The 14,872-nt window shown below is 63.6% G+C and overlaps 1 protein-coding gene across 4 annotated transcripts; it reads right to left on the reverse strand.

The window, feature by feature from the left end:
* Positions 1–310: 310 nt before the first annotated feature.
* EXOC3L4 (exocyst complex component 3 like 4) lies at positions 311–14,672 on the reverse strand. 4 transcript variants are annotated; one of them, XM_036306441.1, is made up of 12 exons: positions 14,525–14,672; positions 8,740–9,173; positions 7,279–7,909; positions 6,301–6,412; positions 5,865–5,987; positions 5,433–5,533; positions 5,103–5,183; positions 3,606–3,720; positions 2,553–2,672; positions 2,308–2,460; positions 1,705–1,826; positions 311–796 (listed from the first exon to the last, which is right to left on the reverse strand). In XM_036306441.1, the coding sequence occupies exons 2-12, from the start codon at positions 9,155–9,157 to the stop codon at positions 616–618; spliced, it is 2,157 nt and encodes a 718-aa protein (XP_036162334.1). In that variant the 5' UTR covers positions 9,158–9,173; positions 14,525–14,672; the 3' UTR covers positions 311–615. The 4 variants fall into 4 exon arrangements, with proteins under 4 accessions (XP_036162334.1, XP_036162333.1, XP_036162332.1 ...); XM_036306440.1 differs by lacking the exon at positions 14,525–14,672 and adding an exon at positions 10,312–10,448; XM_036306439.1 differs by lacking the exon at positions 14,525–14,672 and adding an exon at positions 9,654–9,961.
* Between the last annotated feature and the right edge of the window lie 200 nt (positions 14,673–14,872).

Below are 14,872 nucleotides of genomic sequence, written 5' to 3' on the forward strand. Positions count from 1 at the left end.
TGGCAGGAGCCCCTCAGCCTGAAGTCCCTCATGTCTAACCCAATCCCTGATGCCACACAACAAACCTTGGCGGTTCCTTGTCTCCCAGGCCCCCCGCTGAGCGGGGCTCCTGGAACCTCAGGCAGCGAACCCCGAATTCCAGGGCGGGAGCTTGTTTTGCTCGGCAGCCACAGGCGTGGGCCTCCCCAGCTCTGGGCCTGCCTCTGTCTCCGCATCCACTAAATGGGGCCACAGGACCTTCCCTGGCACATGGGGCCCCAGGCCTCCTGCTCCCAGCTGTCTTGGCCTGCCTTTCCGAGGAGAGCACCGCTGCAATTCACGTTTATTTTTTAAAACTCTGTGTCTCACGCTCAGACCGGGTGGTGCCGACACCGGTCTGGACCCCTGCCCCACACTTCCCAGCAGATGCCTGAAATGCCTCCGCCATTGCTGTCCCTCTGGCCCAGCGGCCACGCGTGGCTGAGGATGGAAGCTTCATGGCTCTGGGCTGACATGGGGCAGGGCTGGGAGTGCCTCCCTGGACTCCTGGAGTGGGGCTCAGGCCAGGGGGACAGTGGCTGAGCCTCACCTCCCCCAGCGCCCCCTGAGGTCAGCTCTGCTCCGCCCGCGGGAGCACTAGATACAGGTGATGAGCAAGTCCACCGAGGCCGGCACCTGGATCTCCTCAAAGAGCACGCGGCCCCCCGCGGTGTGGGCGCGGCCTGCGCTCAGCAGGTCCTGGGCGCGCTGCAGGAGGCGGTGGTTCCGCCGGCGGCCCAGGCGGCGCAGCGCCAGGATGGCCAGCACGTGCTCATGCCTGCAGAGACACGACCCTCATTGCAGACCCAGCCCGTCCAGGGACACCCCAGGCCCCGGGTGAGGGGAACGGCTGCTGGGGCTGGTCTGAGAGAGACGGGCGGAGGAGCGCTGGCCTGGAGGGTCCGTCTGGTGGAGAGAAGGGGCCGCCAGCTGGGGAAACGCCTCGCAGAGGCTCAGGAAACGCTGCGTGTGGGGGGGGGGGGGGGGGAGGAGGATGCGTGTGCACAGGGCGGCGGGCCGGGGGCATCATGGGCCTGGGAAAGGGGAGCCCAGCCAGGCAGCAAGGGGAAAGGCCAGTGGAGGAGGGAGGTGGAGGAGGCCTCCTTAGTCAACTCTTCCTGGCCAGGGCACCCGCCTCCAGGAGCCTGGGCAGGCAGGGCCACTGAGGGTAGGGGAACCCCACGGGGCCAGGAGGGGAGCCCCAGAGCGCTGAGGGGGGCCCCTCTGAGTCTGTCAGAGGGACAGTGCGGGCGGGGCTCTGGGGGCTGCGGAAGGTGCTCCTGCACCTCCACCATCCCATCCCCAAGGCCATGAGCCGGGATTCCCACGGGCTGATGACTCACCCCTCCGCCCTTCCCCCCAAACAAAGCCTCTTTCCTCCTGGCAGGGCTTCCAGAGAGGGCTTTGTTCCCCAAAAGTTCCCCGTGGGGGGGGGGGGACATATCTCCACCATCAGACACCGAGGAGGGACCAGACCGCTCAGATTCCAGGGGTCCCCCATCCCACCACAGGATGGAGTGAAAACCACAGAGAATAGATTATGAGGCAGGGGAACCCCCTTTTCCAGGCCCCCCCTCGCATGAGCTCGCATCACCCTCAGGCTCCTCACCTGCCCACCCACGGCCTCAGGGATGGGACCCGCCCCGGCCCGCAGCCTGTGGGAGCCAGGGCAGCAGGGGTACAAACCTGATGTCGGGGTAGCCCCCGATGAGCGCCTCCAGGTGCCGCTGGATATCGTCTTTGTAGGTCTCACCCAGGATGTCAGCCACGCCCGGGATCGCCTGGTCCAGCCACGTGGCCTCCGAGCCCTGCGGAGGCAGGGAACCGCGCCTGAGCCTGTGGGCTGGCCACCTCCCCGGGACCCCCTTCGGCCCTGCCTGCAGCCCCTGCGTAGTGCACCGGCGGCCTTCCCGCAGCCCCCACCGCGACCCTTCCTCGGGGCTCCACCAGGTAGACCTGCACCTTACAGGGTACAGCTCAGGGTCTTCACGCCTCTGCTCAGAAGGTAAACTGAGGCCCAGCCGGAAGTCCGGCCTGGAGTCAGACCAGCAGCCGGGTGAGGGGTGGCTGTGTCGGGAGGAGGCCCTCTGCTCCAAAGGCTGGAGGTCGGGGTGGAGGAAAGGCCTCCCACAGCCCCTTGCGGTCAGATGCAGTGTCGGCCCTCACTCTTGGAGCCCCACAAAATGTATGTAAATATATGTAAATATATGCGGAGCGCCGCTCCGGCCCCGCCCCTCTCGAAGCAGCCCAGCTGCCGGCCCCAGAACCCCGCGGAGGGGAGCCGCTCACCAGGCCCCGGAAGGTGGCCCCGATGGCCTGGGCGTCCAGGCCCATCTTCTGGGAGCCGGTCAGGCGCTCGGCGCCCCGGAACCGCTCGCGAGGCCTCAGCGCCTGGGCCAGGTACTCACGGACCACATAGCGGTGCGCCTCCTGCAGGGTCTCCTGGGCAGGGCGGGTCAGGGTCAGGGTCAAGGTCAGGGTCCCGGGCCTGGCTTTGGGCAGGAACCCACCAGGGCCACGCTCCTCCCAAATACCTGCGCGCGAGGTGGCGCCACGCGCTCCAGGTGGCCGGCGAAGGCCACCACCTTGTCCATGAGGGGCTGCAGTGTGTCCTGCGTCAGCCAGGCCTTGGTGCACAGGAGCCTGAAGAGCGGCTGGGCGAGGACAAGGGGGGCTCTTCCAACTGTGCCCGCCCAGCCACTGGGCCTCCCCTGGAGCCATGCAGGGCTCCTGACAGCTAGGCAGGGCGAGGCCAGTCTGTCAACAGGAAGAAACCCTGGGGGTCTCTCTGACCCCCTTCTCCCAGCGCAGGGTGCCCCGGGCCTCCCTACCAGTGATGCACGGGGCTTTCCCAGGGGCTCGAGTTTGGGTTGGAGCCTGCAGCCAGGTCTTGCTGGGTAAGGGGCCTGGTTTCTTTTTTATTTGCTTTTATTTTTATTTTTTTAAGTGATAAAGTTTTTTAAAATATATTTGTTTATTGATTTCAGAGAAGAAGGGAGAGAGATAGAAACATCAATAATGAGAGAATCATTGATCTGCTGCCTCCTGCACACCCTCTACTGGGGATGGAGCCTGCAACCCGGGCAGGTGCCCCTGACCACAATCGAACCCAGGACCCTTCAGACTGCAGGCCAGCACTGAGCCAAATCGGCTAGGGCTCTTTTAAAATATATATACATATGTATAATATATGTATATTATTGATTTCAGAGAAGAAGGAAAAGGGAGAAAGAGAGAAACATCAATGAAAGAGAATCATTGATCAGCTGCCTGCTCCAGGACCCACACTGGGGATCAAGCCTGCAACCTGGGCATGTGCCCTGACCCGGAATCGAACTTTGACCTGGTTCTTAAGTTGATGCTCAACCACTGAGCCATGCCCGCCAGGCAGGCCTGGTTTCTTGACCTACAGTCTCCAGGAAGTAGCGACTGACCATCCCTGCCCAGCTGGGACCTTGTCTGGGTCACTTGCCCCACACCACCCCTGAAACTGCCCCTGGAGTAATGAATGCTGTGACCTGGGCCCCAGGGCCCAGGGGGCACTCACTGGGTGTGGAAAGTAGGCAGAGAGGGCCCGTGTCACTCACCTGCACACTGTGCTGCAAACCCTGGAGCAGCCGCTTCTGGAAGGTGCAGGTGGCAGCCACGAGGGGCTGCTCCAGCTCCGTGAAGGCTACTGGGAACCTGGCCAGTAGGTTGGTCCTGGGGAGGGGCCAGGACAGGTTACAAAGTAGCAAGGGTGCGGGACAAGGCCCGGCGTGCAGTCATGCGGGCTAGGTGCCATGCAACTTCACTCCCTTAGACTGCAAAGGGCCTAGGACACACAAGGTAGTAACGCTGGGAGCAGAGCCAAGTGAGGGGACAGCACCAAAGCCCCAGGAGCCAGTCATGGAAGCGCAGGTCAGGGGCACGGGCGTGGCCCATTGCACGCAGAGCTCCCCTGCGGCAGCTCTAGGCCAACCCGCCATCCCTCCGGGAGAGTGCAGCCCAGCCCAGCCTGACCCAGGGGCCCTTCTTGGAGCCTCTGACCGCCTCCCTGCAGGTGCCAATGCCCATTTCAGTGTGGAGGCAATTGAGGGCCAGGCTATGTCCAGGCCCCAGTACAGGGACACAGAAGGGCGGGCTAACATGCCATCAGGGGCTGGACCAGAGGCTACCTGCCCACCAAGGTGCAGAGAATGTTCCCTGGGGCCGCCCGGACAAGCCGGACCCAGATTAGAGACAAGAGTGGTCTCATTGTGGTCTTGGTTTGGATTCAGACAGGCCTGGTTCTGAGTCCGGCTGCAGCACGTACTGGCTGCAGACGATAGACAAGTGGCATTTCTTTCCTAAGCCTCTCCTTTCCATCTGTACATGGGGACGCCACCCTCGGGATGAAAGGCACCAGGTGGGTAAAGCCCTGGCACATCACAAGGGTTCCTGAAGCCACTATGCACGGGCCCTCGAGGGCACTGAGTCCCAGGGAGCAGTGGTCTGACCTCCACGGGGGAGGTCAGGAAAGGAGGCGCAGAAAGCGGAAGTGACTCATCTCAAGACGCACAGCCGGCAAGTGGCCGAGCTGGGATCTGAACCCGGGGCGGCTCAGCGTCTGCGTCCACCGTTGCTGGCTGCCCTGCAGCCGCTGGTGCCTCCACAAGGGAGCACACTGAGCCTTGGCAAAGGGTTGAGGGCACAGAATGGGGCAGCACTGCCAGCCCAGAGGGGGGGCCTCTGGCTTCTGGGCAGAGGGGCCCAGGCCCCACTCCCAGAACAGCCCCGCTTCCCAGAAAAGGGCGTGTTCTAAAGAGAACGAAGGCTGCTGGGATGCAGGGAGGAAAGAAATGGAGCCCACATTGGCAGGATGTGGACCGAATTGGCAACAGACAGAGACCAGCGGCTGGAACTTCTCAGCCTTGGCTCAGCCTTGGAACTCTCTGCATCTCTTCCCGGAACTCGGCTCCGGGGTGCCCAGGCGGCCTCCCGGGAATTCCCCTTTTTGCAAATTTGTCTCCTTTGCGTGCGCCTTCAGTGCCCCGATTTCCAGAGCTCGCGCGCCCCCTGCTGACCGTGCTGGGCACCGCGCCGAGGAGGAGCGGGAGACCTACCTGAGCTCCTCGCAGGCGTTGATGTTGGCGCCCAGGTGCGGCTCGCTCACCGCCTCAGACTCCAGAAAAGTGTTTTCAAACCTGTGGGCGGGGTACGCAGAGGCCTTGGGGAGCCTTCCTGGCCGCGCTAAGACCCGGGTCCTCCCTCCCTTCAGAACCACCCTCCCCTCGAGTCCCATCCAAGCTTCGGGGCCTTGGGATGAGGCCCCTCCCTCCCACGTGTCCGGACCTCCCACTCTGAGCAAACAGGATGGGCTCTCCCCCGGGGAGACACCATCCACACCGGCTTGACCACTACCCCCACCCGCCCTGGCCGAGGATGGCCCGCACCTGGGCAGGAAGAGGCCAAGCGCCCGCGCACAGATCCGCAAGGTGGTGGCCTCCAGCTCCGCGGAGATGGCCCCCGCCGCCTTCACGTGCTCTGCCACCAGCTAGGAGCGAGGCCACGCTCTGAGCCGGCCTCTGAGCCCTGGACCCCCAGGCCCCCGCTAGTGGCTCCAGCCCGCCCTGCTGTCTCACATCTGGGCTCCAGCTTCCAGCCGCCTCAACGTGGAGGCCAACCCTCCCAACGCCCCACACCACGGCCAACTGGGAGCTGTGGCCTGGCGTTCCCTGCCTGGCCATGCGACCAGGGGACCCCATCCCGCCCCACGTGGGCCTTCAAGCTCCCGTCTGAGTGGGGGAGGGGGTACTGGATTTTATAGCTTTGGGTGTCCCTACTCCCAAACACAGGTCCCCTCCTCAGCCCCTCCCGGGCCGCACCATGTGGATGTCGATGGACAGCGACGAGTGGTACCGGCCTTGCAGCACCTCTGGGTCCACGGCGGCTGCCCAGCGGCTCTGCTCCAACTGCAGGATGCTCTCGAAGCAGCTGGCGATCTTGGTCTGGGGGGGTGGGAGGAAGAGCGGGGGGAGGGCGCGGTGAGACCCTGCCGGAAGGAGATCGGGTGTCCCCTACTTCAGGAGCCGCACCGCGCGTCCTTGGGGACAAGGGCCACCTCGCCAGGGCTCAGGCCGCGGGGAGCTTTGGATTGCTATCCTGGGCTGCTGGAGCGCTGAGCGTACGCCCGCCCCCTGCTGTCTAGCCCCGCCCCCTGCTGTCTAGCCCCGCCCCCTGCTGTCTAGCCCCGCCCCCTGCTGTCTAGCCCCGCCCCTACAGTCTAGCCCCGCCCCGCCGTCTGGCCACGCCCCTCCTCACCTCTAGGAAGCTGGTGTAATCGCTCTCCAGTTGGGCCCACACTTCTGGGGCCAGGAGCGGGGGCAGCGGCTCCGTGGACAGAGTCAGGTCCGGGGCGCCCAGGAAATTAGGACTGGAAGGCAGGAGGGGGTGATGAGGCAGCGGCTGCCCCCCACCCCACGCCCCTCTGGCCGGGCTCAAAGAGTAACACTATCACCACCATCACCGCAGGGCCCCAAACCTGAGTCTCCAATCACACATTCCATCCCGTCCTCCAACCCCACCTCACCCCCAAGCTTCTCCCCGCCGGGCTTCCTGGCACCGGCCCAATCAGCTATGTGCGCACAGAATGCATAGGTACGGCTTCCACATGGACCTTGGCCAGGCTGCCTCGGAAGTGACCTCTACCCTCATGGTCGGAGTACACCCCCAACGGAGCTCTAAGCGCCCCAGTGCCACGCAGCTCAAGCACCTGTCGCTATCCAGCCCACCCCAGGGAAGCCCAGAGAGGGGCCAGTGTCTCTCCGAGAACCCGTACCGCGCCCAGGACCCTCCTCCCACGCGCTCTCCCGCTGTGGGCTGCGGGCGCTCAGCGCAGAGGCGACCGGCCCATCACACTGCAGAGCCGGGGGTGGTCGGCCTGTGCCTGCTCCTTCGGGGCATCCAAAGGAGAGCGTGCGGCTAACAGCCCACCCACGCCGAGCAGCGTGAGTCCGCGGTTGTGTGCCGCCTGGAGGGTGCCCTTCTCTAAGTCACTTACTAGTAGAGGCGCCCTGGGGACCAGCAGAGGCCCTCTAGCGGGGTTCCCTGCCCAGGTAGGAGTCCCCCTGACGCTCCCCAGTTTCGGGAGCCGGCGCCTGGGTGTCCCCTTGTGAGCACACCATGGCCTAGAACCGCAGGAAAGGATGCCAGAGGCCTGCGGGACTCTCACCAGCCCTCGCCCAGGAAGAAAAGGGAGGGGGAAGGGGCCCGCCCCTCTGTGCCGCCCGGGACCCTCACCTGCCATAGACGTTGGCGGCCCAGTCCAGCAGGATGTAGAGCTGCTCGCAGCCGCGCGCGTCCCGCGCGAGCTCCTGGAGGCGCTGGGCCACAGCGCCGTGGTAGGCGCGCAGGTAGGTCTCCCAGGCGGGGAAGCCGGCGGCCGCGTACGCGGGCTGCACCTCCAGCCGCACTTTCTGCAGGTCGCGGCGAACCAGGCCGCCCAGCTCGGCCAGCAGGCGCGCCAGGCCCGCGGCCTCCCCGGCGCCCGCCCGCTGCACGCGCTCCTGCGCGCTCCGCCGCACCTCGTCCTCCCAGAGCTGGCGCCAGCGGCGCGGCGTGCGCAGGAAGTCGCCGTCGGCGGGGGGTCCCGGGTGCGCCTCCTCTTCGTCGCGCACGACGCGGGCCAACTCGGCCAGCGCGTCCGCGGCCACGCCGTCGGGGCCCAGCGTTTCGCGCACGATGGCGCGGATCTCCGCGGCCAGCCCGTCGTAGTGCAGGCACACGTCCATGGCCCGCCGCGCGAAGCCCGTGGGGTCCCGCTCGAAGGTGTGCGACGCTTTCTCGGCCACCAGCCGCGTCTCCAGGCGCTGCAGCTGTTCGAAGGCCGCCAGCAGCTGCCACTCGGTGATGAGATCCGCCACGGACTTGCCTTTTCGCCAGGAGGCAGGAGAGGGGCAGTGAGGGGACCCCGCGAGCCTGTAGCCCCCCAGTCTGACCCCGGAGCGGCGCTGCCTGGCCCCAGAGCTCGGCTGAAGGCCACTCCAGGAGCAACATCCCCAACTGCCGGAACCCCCTGAATCACGTTTGAAGAGACAGAACCCCAGGCACAAGCCTGGCTGCAGACAGCATGTGGATCAGCCCCTGCCCCCCGCCCCCCCTCCGCTCCCGCCAACCCAGCTCTGCTGAGCCCTACCTGGTTCTCAAGTGCAGCCCCTCCTGCAGGTCCAGGGGTCAGACTGCAATGCTCAGGCTGCTGCCCCATGTCCAGCTGGAGCACTTTGTGCTGCTCCTGCTCGGGGCCAGCCCCCTGCTCTGGGAGCCTCTACTTCCCCCTGTGCCCCCCTTCAGGGCACAGCACCTGTGTGTCCTCTCCTGGGCCACCCCAGCCGCCCCTCCAGGCTGCCATGGCTCCCTGCAGGCTCTGTGACCCGTGGCCTAAGAGGGCAGCGCCTTGTCCATCACTAGTTCGGCCAGGAGCCAGGGAGGCTGGAAGAGGCCAGGGCTCTGGAGCCGCAAGTCTGGATTCCAGTGCCATTTCTCCCGTCCCAGCTGTGAGGCATGAGAGTCACTTCATCTCTCTGAGCCTCCCTCTCCTGTGCCCACAGGAAATGCCAGAGGAATTTAAAATGCAACTGTGCGGGGGCAGGGGTTGGGGGGCTGGGGAGAGCCTGGCCGGCCCTGGGCTCCGCTGTCTGCCCTCTGGCCTCAGTTTCCCCCCCCCCCCCCCCCCCGGCTTTGTGCTGTTGGTGCCGCCCTCACCTGCCTCAGATTCCAACTCCTCCGGCTCCTCCCTGGGGGATGCCTGCTGGCTGACGCCGTCAATGGCCCTGGAGAGCTCCTCGGGGCCGTGGCCTGCCCCTGGCCCAGCAGTGGCCTGGTCCTGGTCCACGGCCGGCCTGTGGTCCTTGGAGCGTCGCAGGGACCGGAACAGGAAGCGGGAGCTGCGGCGGAGCAGGCCTGGGTCCTCCTCCGAGGCCCGGCCCGTGGCCCGCTGGCTCACCCGGGAGAAGGCCCGCTGGAAGGCGCCCAGGCCTGGCATCAAGGCCTCACGCTGGGCGCTGGGCCCTTCCCCGCTGCTTGCCCGCCGAGTGCCCGGCACTGGGGTCGGTGGCTCCCCAGGCTCCTTGGGGCTGTGCAGCTCCAGCCCAGCGGCCACCGTCCGAGGTGCGGTCTGCATGGCAGCAGCAGGAGAGCTGGGGACGAAGCGGAAGCACAGGGGGCCTGAGGGTGCCCAGCCATGGGGAGCGGGACAGAAGCACGTGAGCGCCCGGTGGCACCTGGCAGGGGCCCAGTCGAGTGGTCAGGGAAGCTTCCCCAGGAGAAGAGTCCTGGGCTGTCACAATGGCGTGTCACCCGGCAGCTCTCAGGCCAATGCTGTCTGTGCCAGGCTGCAGCCAGCGCAGAGAGGTAGACAGCCACTTCCTCCAGGCAGCCCCCCTGACACTCCTTCCACGGGTCTCCCCCAGGTGCCCATCCTCACCGCTCATACAGGCCAGACCCTCCAGCAGAGGTGGAGAGGGGAAACGGGCAGGCAGTTCCTGGGGCCCAGCCCGAGCCACAGTCCCCTGGGCTGCACCCAGCAACCACATCCAGGACCTCCTAGACCTCAGGTCCTCAGGCCTAAAATGCCAGCCACCACCACAGCGTTCGCCGCCCCCCAGGCCTCAGCTCACCCCCATTCGGCCTGTCAGGCCTAACTGCTTCTGCTCACGAGGCACTCAGACTCTCTTGGGAGCCCCCATTCCCAGGGGGAGTCAGAATCAGAGGGAGGAGGGGTCAGCTTGTGGGCATTGGAGGAGGCAGCTTATCGGGGACTTGCAGCCAGCCTGGGGAGGTGGTGGGAGGGGCCCTGGTCTATATTTAACTAGGAGCTGGGGGTGCCCAAGGCAGTTTCTCACCCATTACATCTGCCCCCGTAGCAGGTGAGGAGAGGGGCCCTAGGCTCTAAGGGTACAGATCAGAGGCTGGCCCTGCACACCCAGGCCCCCCAGGCTCTGGCACATTCCCTTTCAGCCAGCATGGCTGTGCTTGGCTTTCGGGCTTTAGGTGAAGCTCTGGGTGGGAGAGGAGAGAGCCTTTTCTGCCGGCTGGACAGCTGGACGGGAGGTCCCAGCAGGGGTGTGTGGAGGGTTTAGCCTCAGAGAAACTGGGGCAAAGGAAGGACAGGACCTCCTGAAGTCACTGACCAAGAGGCTGAGCCCCAGCTCATTCCCAGCTCCCACCCCCCACAGAGGCCAGCTGAGGGCCAGCACCCGGTCCTTGGACATCAGGCAGGAACAGCCTCTCCCCAGGCCCTCACCCACCCCCATCCACGGGCCAGCAGAGACCTACCTTCCTTTCGCAGAGGCTGCGGGCAGCTGGCAGGAGGCCCTGCTGAGGGAGGGCCAGCCAGGTGATTGATGGCGCCTTGTTGGCCCCGCCCCGGCCACAGGTCACCGTCCTCCCTGGTGCCAGAGCTCAGCGACCCTGCCTTGACTCAGACCCACCCACACAAGGCAGGGAGCATCGCCACAGGAGCCGGGTCCCCTGCTCTCCCCACTCCCTGGCGCCCCTCAGCACCCAGCAGGGGCAGGCGTGGCGATGAGGACCGTGCCAGCTGGCAGAGGGGCCCAAGGTGCGGGCAGCTCCCAGATGCAGGAGGGGGTCAGACTTGAAGGTCTCCCCGGAGCCTAGAGGCAGACTGGGTGGGGGGGGGGGATGGGGTGTTGTAGTAATATATAGAAATGTTTAAAAAGGTCTAAAAATGTGAAAGAAGGTTTTTAAATGTTTGAGTTAACTTTCCTGAAGTTCGAAGTGTAATATTAAGGACACATACGCCACTATCCTGAACATGTGTATCCCTTAGATAAGGAATTGAACTTCGATTACTGACTTAGAGTGACTTACTATAATAGACATAGGTTCGCCTGTGTAATTGCTGATTAACACTTGTAACCCTGACGTAGCTATAAGATAAACACCTGGACTGCTGTGGGTACGAACAGGCTGTAAAAATGAATCCCTGAAGAGACCCCCCTTGATCATCGCTTGACAAAAGAGCTTTGTAGTCGCGATTGCTTTGATCCCTGCACTGCACTGGTGACTTTGACGGCTGGAAGTTTACCTTCGCCGATCGATCGCCTTCAGTTTTGGGTGCAGTTCCCTCCCCATTCCTCGGGGCCTTGGATCTCCGATCTCCGATCTCCGTGCTCCACGCAACGCCCCCTGAAACCTGAAACTCCTGACCTGACTTGCCAGTCAGCCCCCAGAGGAAAGCCATGTTTTGGGGTCCCGCTAAGCCTGTACCCACAGCGCCAGGAGTTTTGTGAGTCACAGTGTGCTGTGTGCTGATAAGCTTTGTGCCCACTGCAATGTTAAAAGAATAAATTGCGTGTGAATTGCAACTGTAACTATTTGTGTGGCATAATTCCTCCGGCAGCCATAATGATCTATACCGGTGGTCGGCAAACTGCGGCTCGGCAAACCGTGGCTCGTGAGCCACATGCGGCTCTTTGGCCCCTGACTTCTGCGCATGGGCCACGAAGTTTCAATTGCACTGTACCTGCGCACCCGCACGTGGTATTTTGTGGAAGAGCCACACTCAAGGGGCCAAAGAGCTGCATGTGGTTCTCGAGCTGCGGTTTGCCAACCACAGATCTATACTAATAAAAGGGTAATATGCTAATTAGACTAGGTCAACCGGCCATTTTCCGGACGGACGTCCGACTTCCTTCTGGACAAAGCCAAGGAAGAGGTGGTTAGGGGTGATCAGGCCTGCAGGGAAGGGCAGTTGGGGCCATCAGGCCAGCAGGGGAGTGGTTAGGTGGTGATCAAGCCTGCAGAGGTGGTTAGGGGTGATCAGGCAGGCAGGCAGGTGAGTGGTTAGGAGCCAATGGTCCCGGATTGCGAGAGGGATGTCTGACTGTGGGTTTAGGCCCCATCCCTGCAGGAAGGGGCCTAAACTGGTAGTGAGACATCCCCCGAGGGGTCCCGAATTGGAGAGGTTGCAGGCCAGGCTGAGGGATACCCCACCCCCCCCGCCCCATGCACGAATTTCATGCACTGGGCCTCTAGTACTAATATAAGGTCAGGTGAAAATGCCTATTCCCGGTCCTGCCAGCTCAAAGGAGTCTTTTGCTGGCAACTACTTTAAATGTCCGAATACCTGCACGGTTAAAGCTTGTCTCAAGGGACGCCTTGGATAAACGCCCCTCTTCCTCGGACAATGGGGCAGCTGGGGGTGGTCTCATGGGAGGTTACTTGGGGCCCAGCCTGCTCAAATCAGAGCTGCAGCACAGGCCCATCAGGCTCAGCCAGTCCCCCAGCCCTGTGGCCCTGCTCCTGCAGCTTCCCCAGCCATTCTTGACCTCCCTGAGGCACAAGGCAGCCGGTCACTCCCCTACTCTAAGCCCCACAGAGGCTCCCATCGCTCGGCCACGCCCCAGCCCGCAGCCTGGCATCTGAAGCCCAGCATCGGGGAGACCTTCAGCCTCACCTGCAGCGCCCTCACCTGCACCCACAGCTCTGGCTGTGGAACCGTTGGACTGTGCTGCACCACCTGTCGGCTCAGGGGCACTTGGGACTGTCCCCTCCTGCTGGCCTGAGAGCCTCTGAGCACCAGCCGCCTCCCCGTAACCCCGGAGCCAGCCTGGAGGAGGAGTGCACCCGCAGTGTCAGGTCGCCCCTGCCTGGCCTGCCTGGGCTCCACAGTGGGGCCTGCTGGGCTGGACTCTGCGGACCCCACCTTGGCCCTGCCCCGCACTGGCCTCCGCGCATCCCTAGGGCATCTCTCTGGCTCCCTGCCCCATTGCCCTCCGTGTCCAGAGGCCCAGCTTCAAGGCCCAGGAAACCCAGGCCCAGCCTGAGCCCTGGTCCCAAACTCCCCAGGTCAGGCCAGCACAGCTGCAGAGCTGGGGGGCGGGGGGGCGTGGCTATGCCACCCAGGAGCCATGGTCATTGGGAGCTCCCATCAGGTGCCACCCAACTGTGACCAAGAAGCCAGGCCTGGGCTTCCTCCCTTCCCTACCCCCAGCCTCAGCATCCACCCCTGTTCCTAGGCCTGCCCTCCCACCCTCCTCATCTTCCGTCAGCGCCCATCCCACCCCCAACCTCCCACCTCCCCTGGGCTGAGCCATCACCCCACCCTTGAAAGCTCCACACCAGCCACGTGAAGCAGGTGCCTGCTTGCACCCTGGGCCGTACCCCAGGGCGACTGTCTCCCCCTGTCACCTCCCACCTGGCCATCCCCCATCACCTGGTCACAGGTCCTACTTGGATCCTTTCTCCTCAGAGCAACTGGTGGAGAGAATGGGGGGCGGGGGGATCCTGCCGAAACACAAACCTCCCTTGAAACCCTTCCTTGTAAGCTAAGCTAAGAGTCTCCTAAAAATAAGACAGGTGTGTTCTCACCATACTACCCCCCATGTGTCTGCTAATGCTATAAGGCAGTGGTTCTCAACCTTCTGGCCCTTTAAATACAGTTCCTCATGTGGTGACCCAACCATAAAATTATTTTCGTTGCTACTTCATAACTGTCATGTTGCTACTGTTGTGAATCGTAATGTAAATATCTGATATGCAGGATGGTCTTAGGCGACCCCTGTGAAAGGGTCGTTTGACCGCCAAAGGGGTCGCGACCCACAGGTTGAGAACCACTGCTATAAGGCAAGAAAAAGAAGAGGTAGAAATATTGGAAAGACCTGATAAAACCATCATTATTCATAGGAGATATGATCGTCTGCTTAGAAAATAGCTTTCCTGTACCCCAGAAAAACCTGTGGGCTCCCCTCGATAGCCACAAACACATGAGACCCTCGGGGCTGCTATCGCTCAGAGAAGCAGACTCTCCTTGGCTGGCGCTCAAGCCCCTCTGGCTTCCTCCCCACTCACCACCTCTGAGCTCAGAAGCACTCACCTCTCCCCCACCTTTGCACAGGCTGCGCCCTCTGCCAATAGTGACCTCACCCCCACTTTCCCCAGCTGCCAGCTCCTTCAAGGCTCAGCACAAGTGACTCCTCCTCCAAGAAGCCTTCCTGGAGCAGCTGAACCGCAGAGCGTGGTCAGCACCTCCCGCTCTGAGCTGGTCTGGCCCTGGCATACCTTCTCCCGTGACTAAGGGACAATGACAGGGTCTGGGGCACCTGCCCTCTAACCAGGACCCCCTCAGGACAGGGGCTGGGCCCAACCCACTGGGCAGGTGCCCAAGGAAAACAGATAAGCAATCTCAGGCAGGAGCGTAAGCCCGTGGGTGTGCCCACACTTCTGTGTGGGCCTACATGCGTCTCCTCGTGTGCGCCTCTGATCTAGAACGTATGTGCCTCCGGCCGTCTGCGAGTGCTCTCCCCGAGTCCGTGTGTCTGTCTGCGCCTGCATGCGTGTCTTTATGTCCCTGCCTGTCTGCCTGTGTGTGTCCACTGTGACTTAGCTGGCGCGCCGGGTTGGGCTCCGGGCAGAGCGGAGGCCTGGAAGGCCACTGGGAGGCCCGGAATGGTACTCAGTCCCTGAGTCCCCGCCCACCGGCCACGGCATCCCTGTGACCCTCCTGCTCCACCTGCAGGGGACATACCTGCTGAGGACGGAGGCACTGGGCCCCGACAGGACAAACCACCAGGAGAGGCCTCCGAGCGGGCCCTCAGAGCCGGCTGCAGTGAGGCCTCTGGCAGCCAGGCAGCCAGAGCCAGTGACCAACAGCTGGGACTTCCCAGCTGAGGCCAGCCACCCGCCACTGCCTTGCCCCCTACCCTCCCCCCAGCCCCCCTCCCCCCCATACTTTCACTTTCAGAAACATTCCAGCCCTTCCTTCCCAGCGCAATCTCTCCAACCTTTGAGTCCAGCAAGCCCAGGGCTCAGGCTGAGGTTCAAGGCCCAGGAGGCGGGCTCTGGAGCAGTGGACGCCGCTGGGGACAGCTCTCCC

Source organism: Myotis myotis, unplaced genomic scaffold (assembly GCF_014108235.1).
Source record: "Myotis myotis isolate mMyoMyo1 unplaced genomic scaffold, mMyoMyo1.p scaffold_m19_p_41, whole genome shotgun sequence".
Taxonomy (NCBI): domain Eukaryota; kingdom Metazoa; phylum Chordata; class Mammalia; order Chiroptera; family Vespertilionidae; genus Myotis; species Myotis myotis.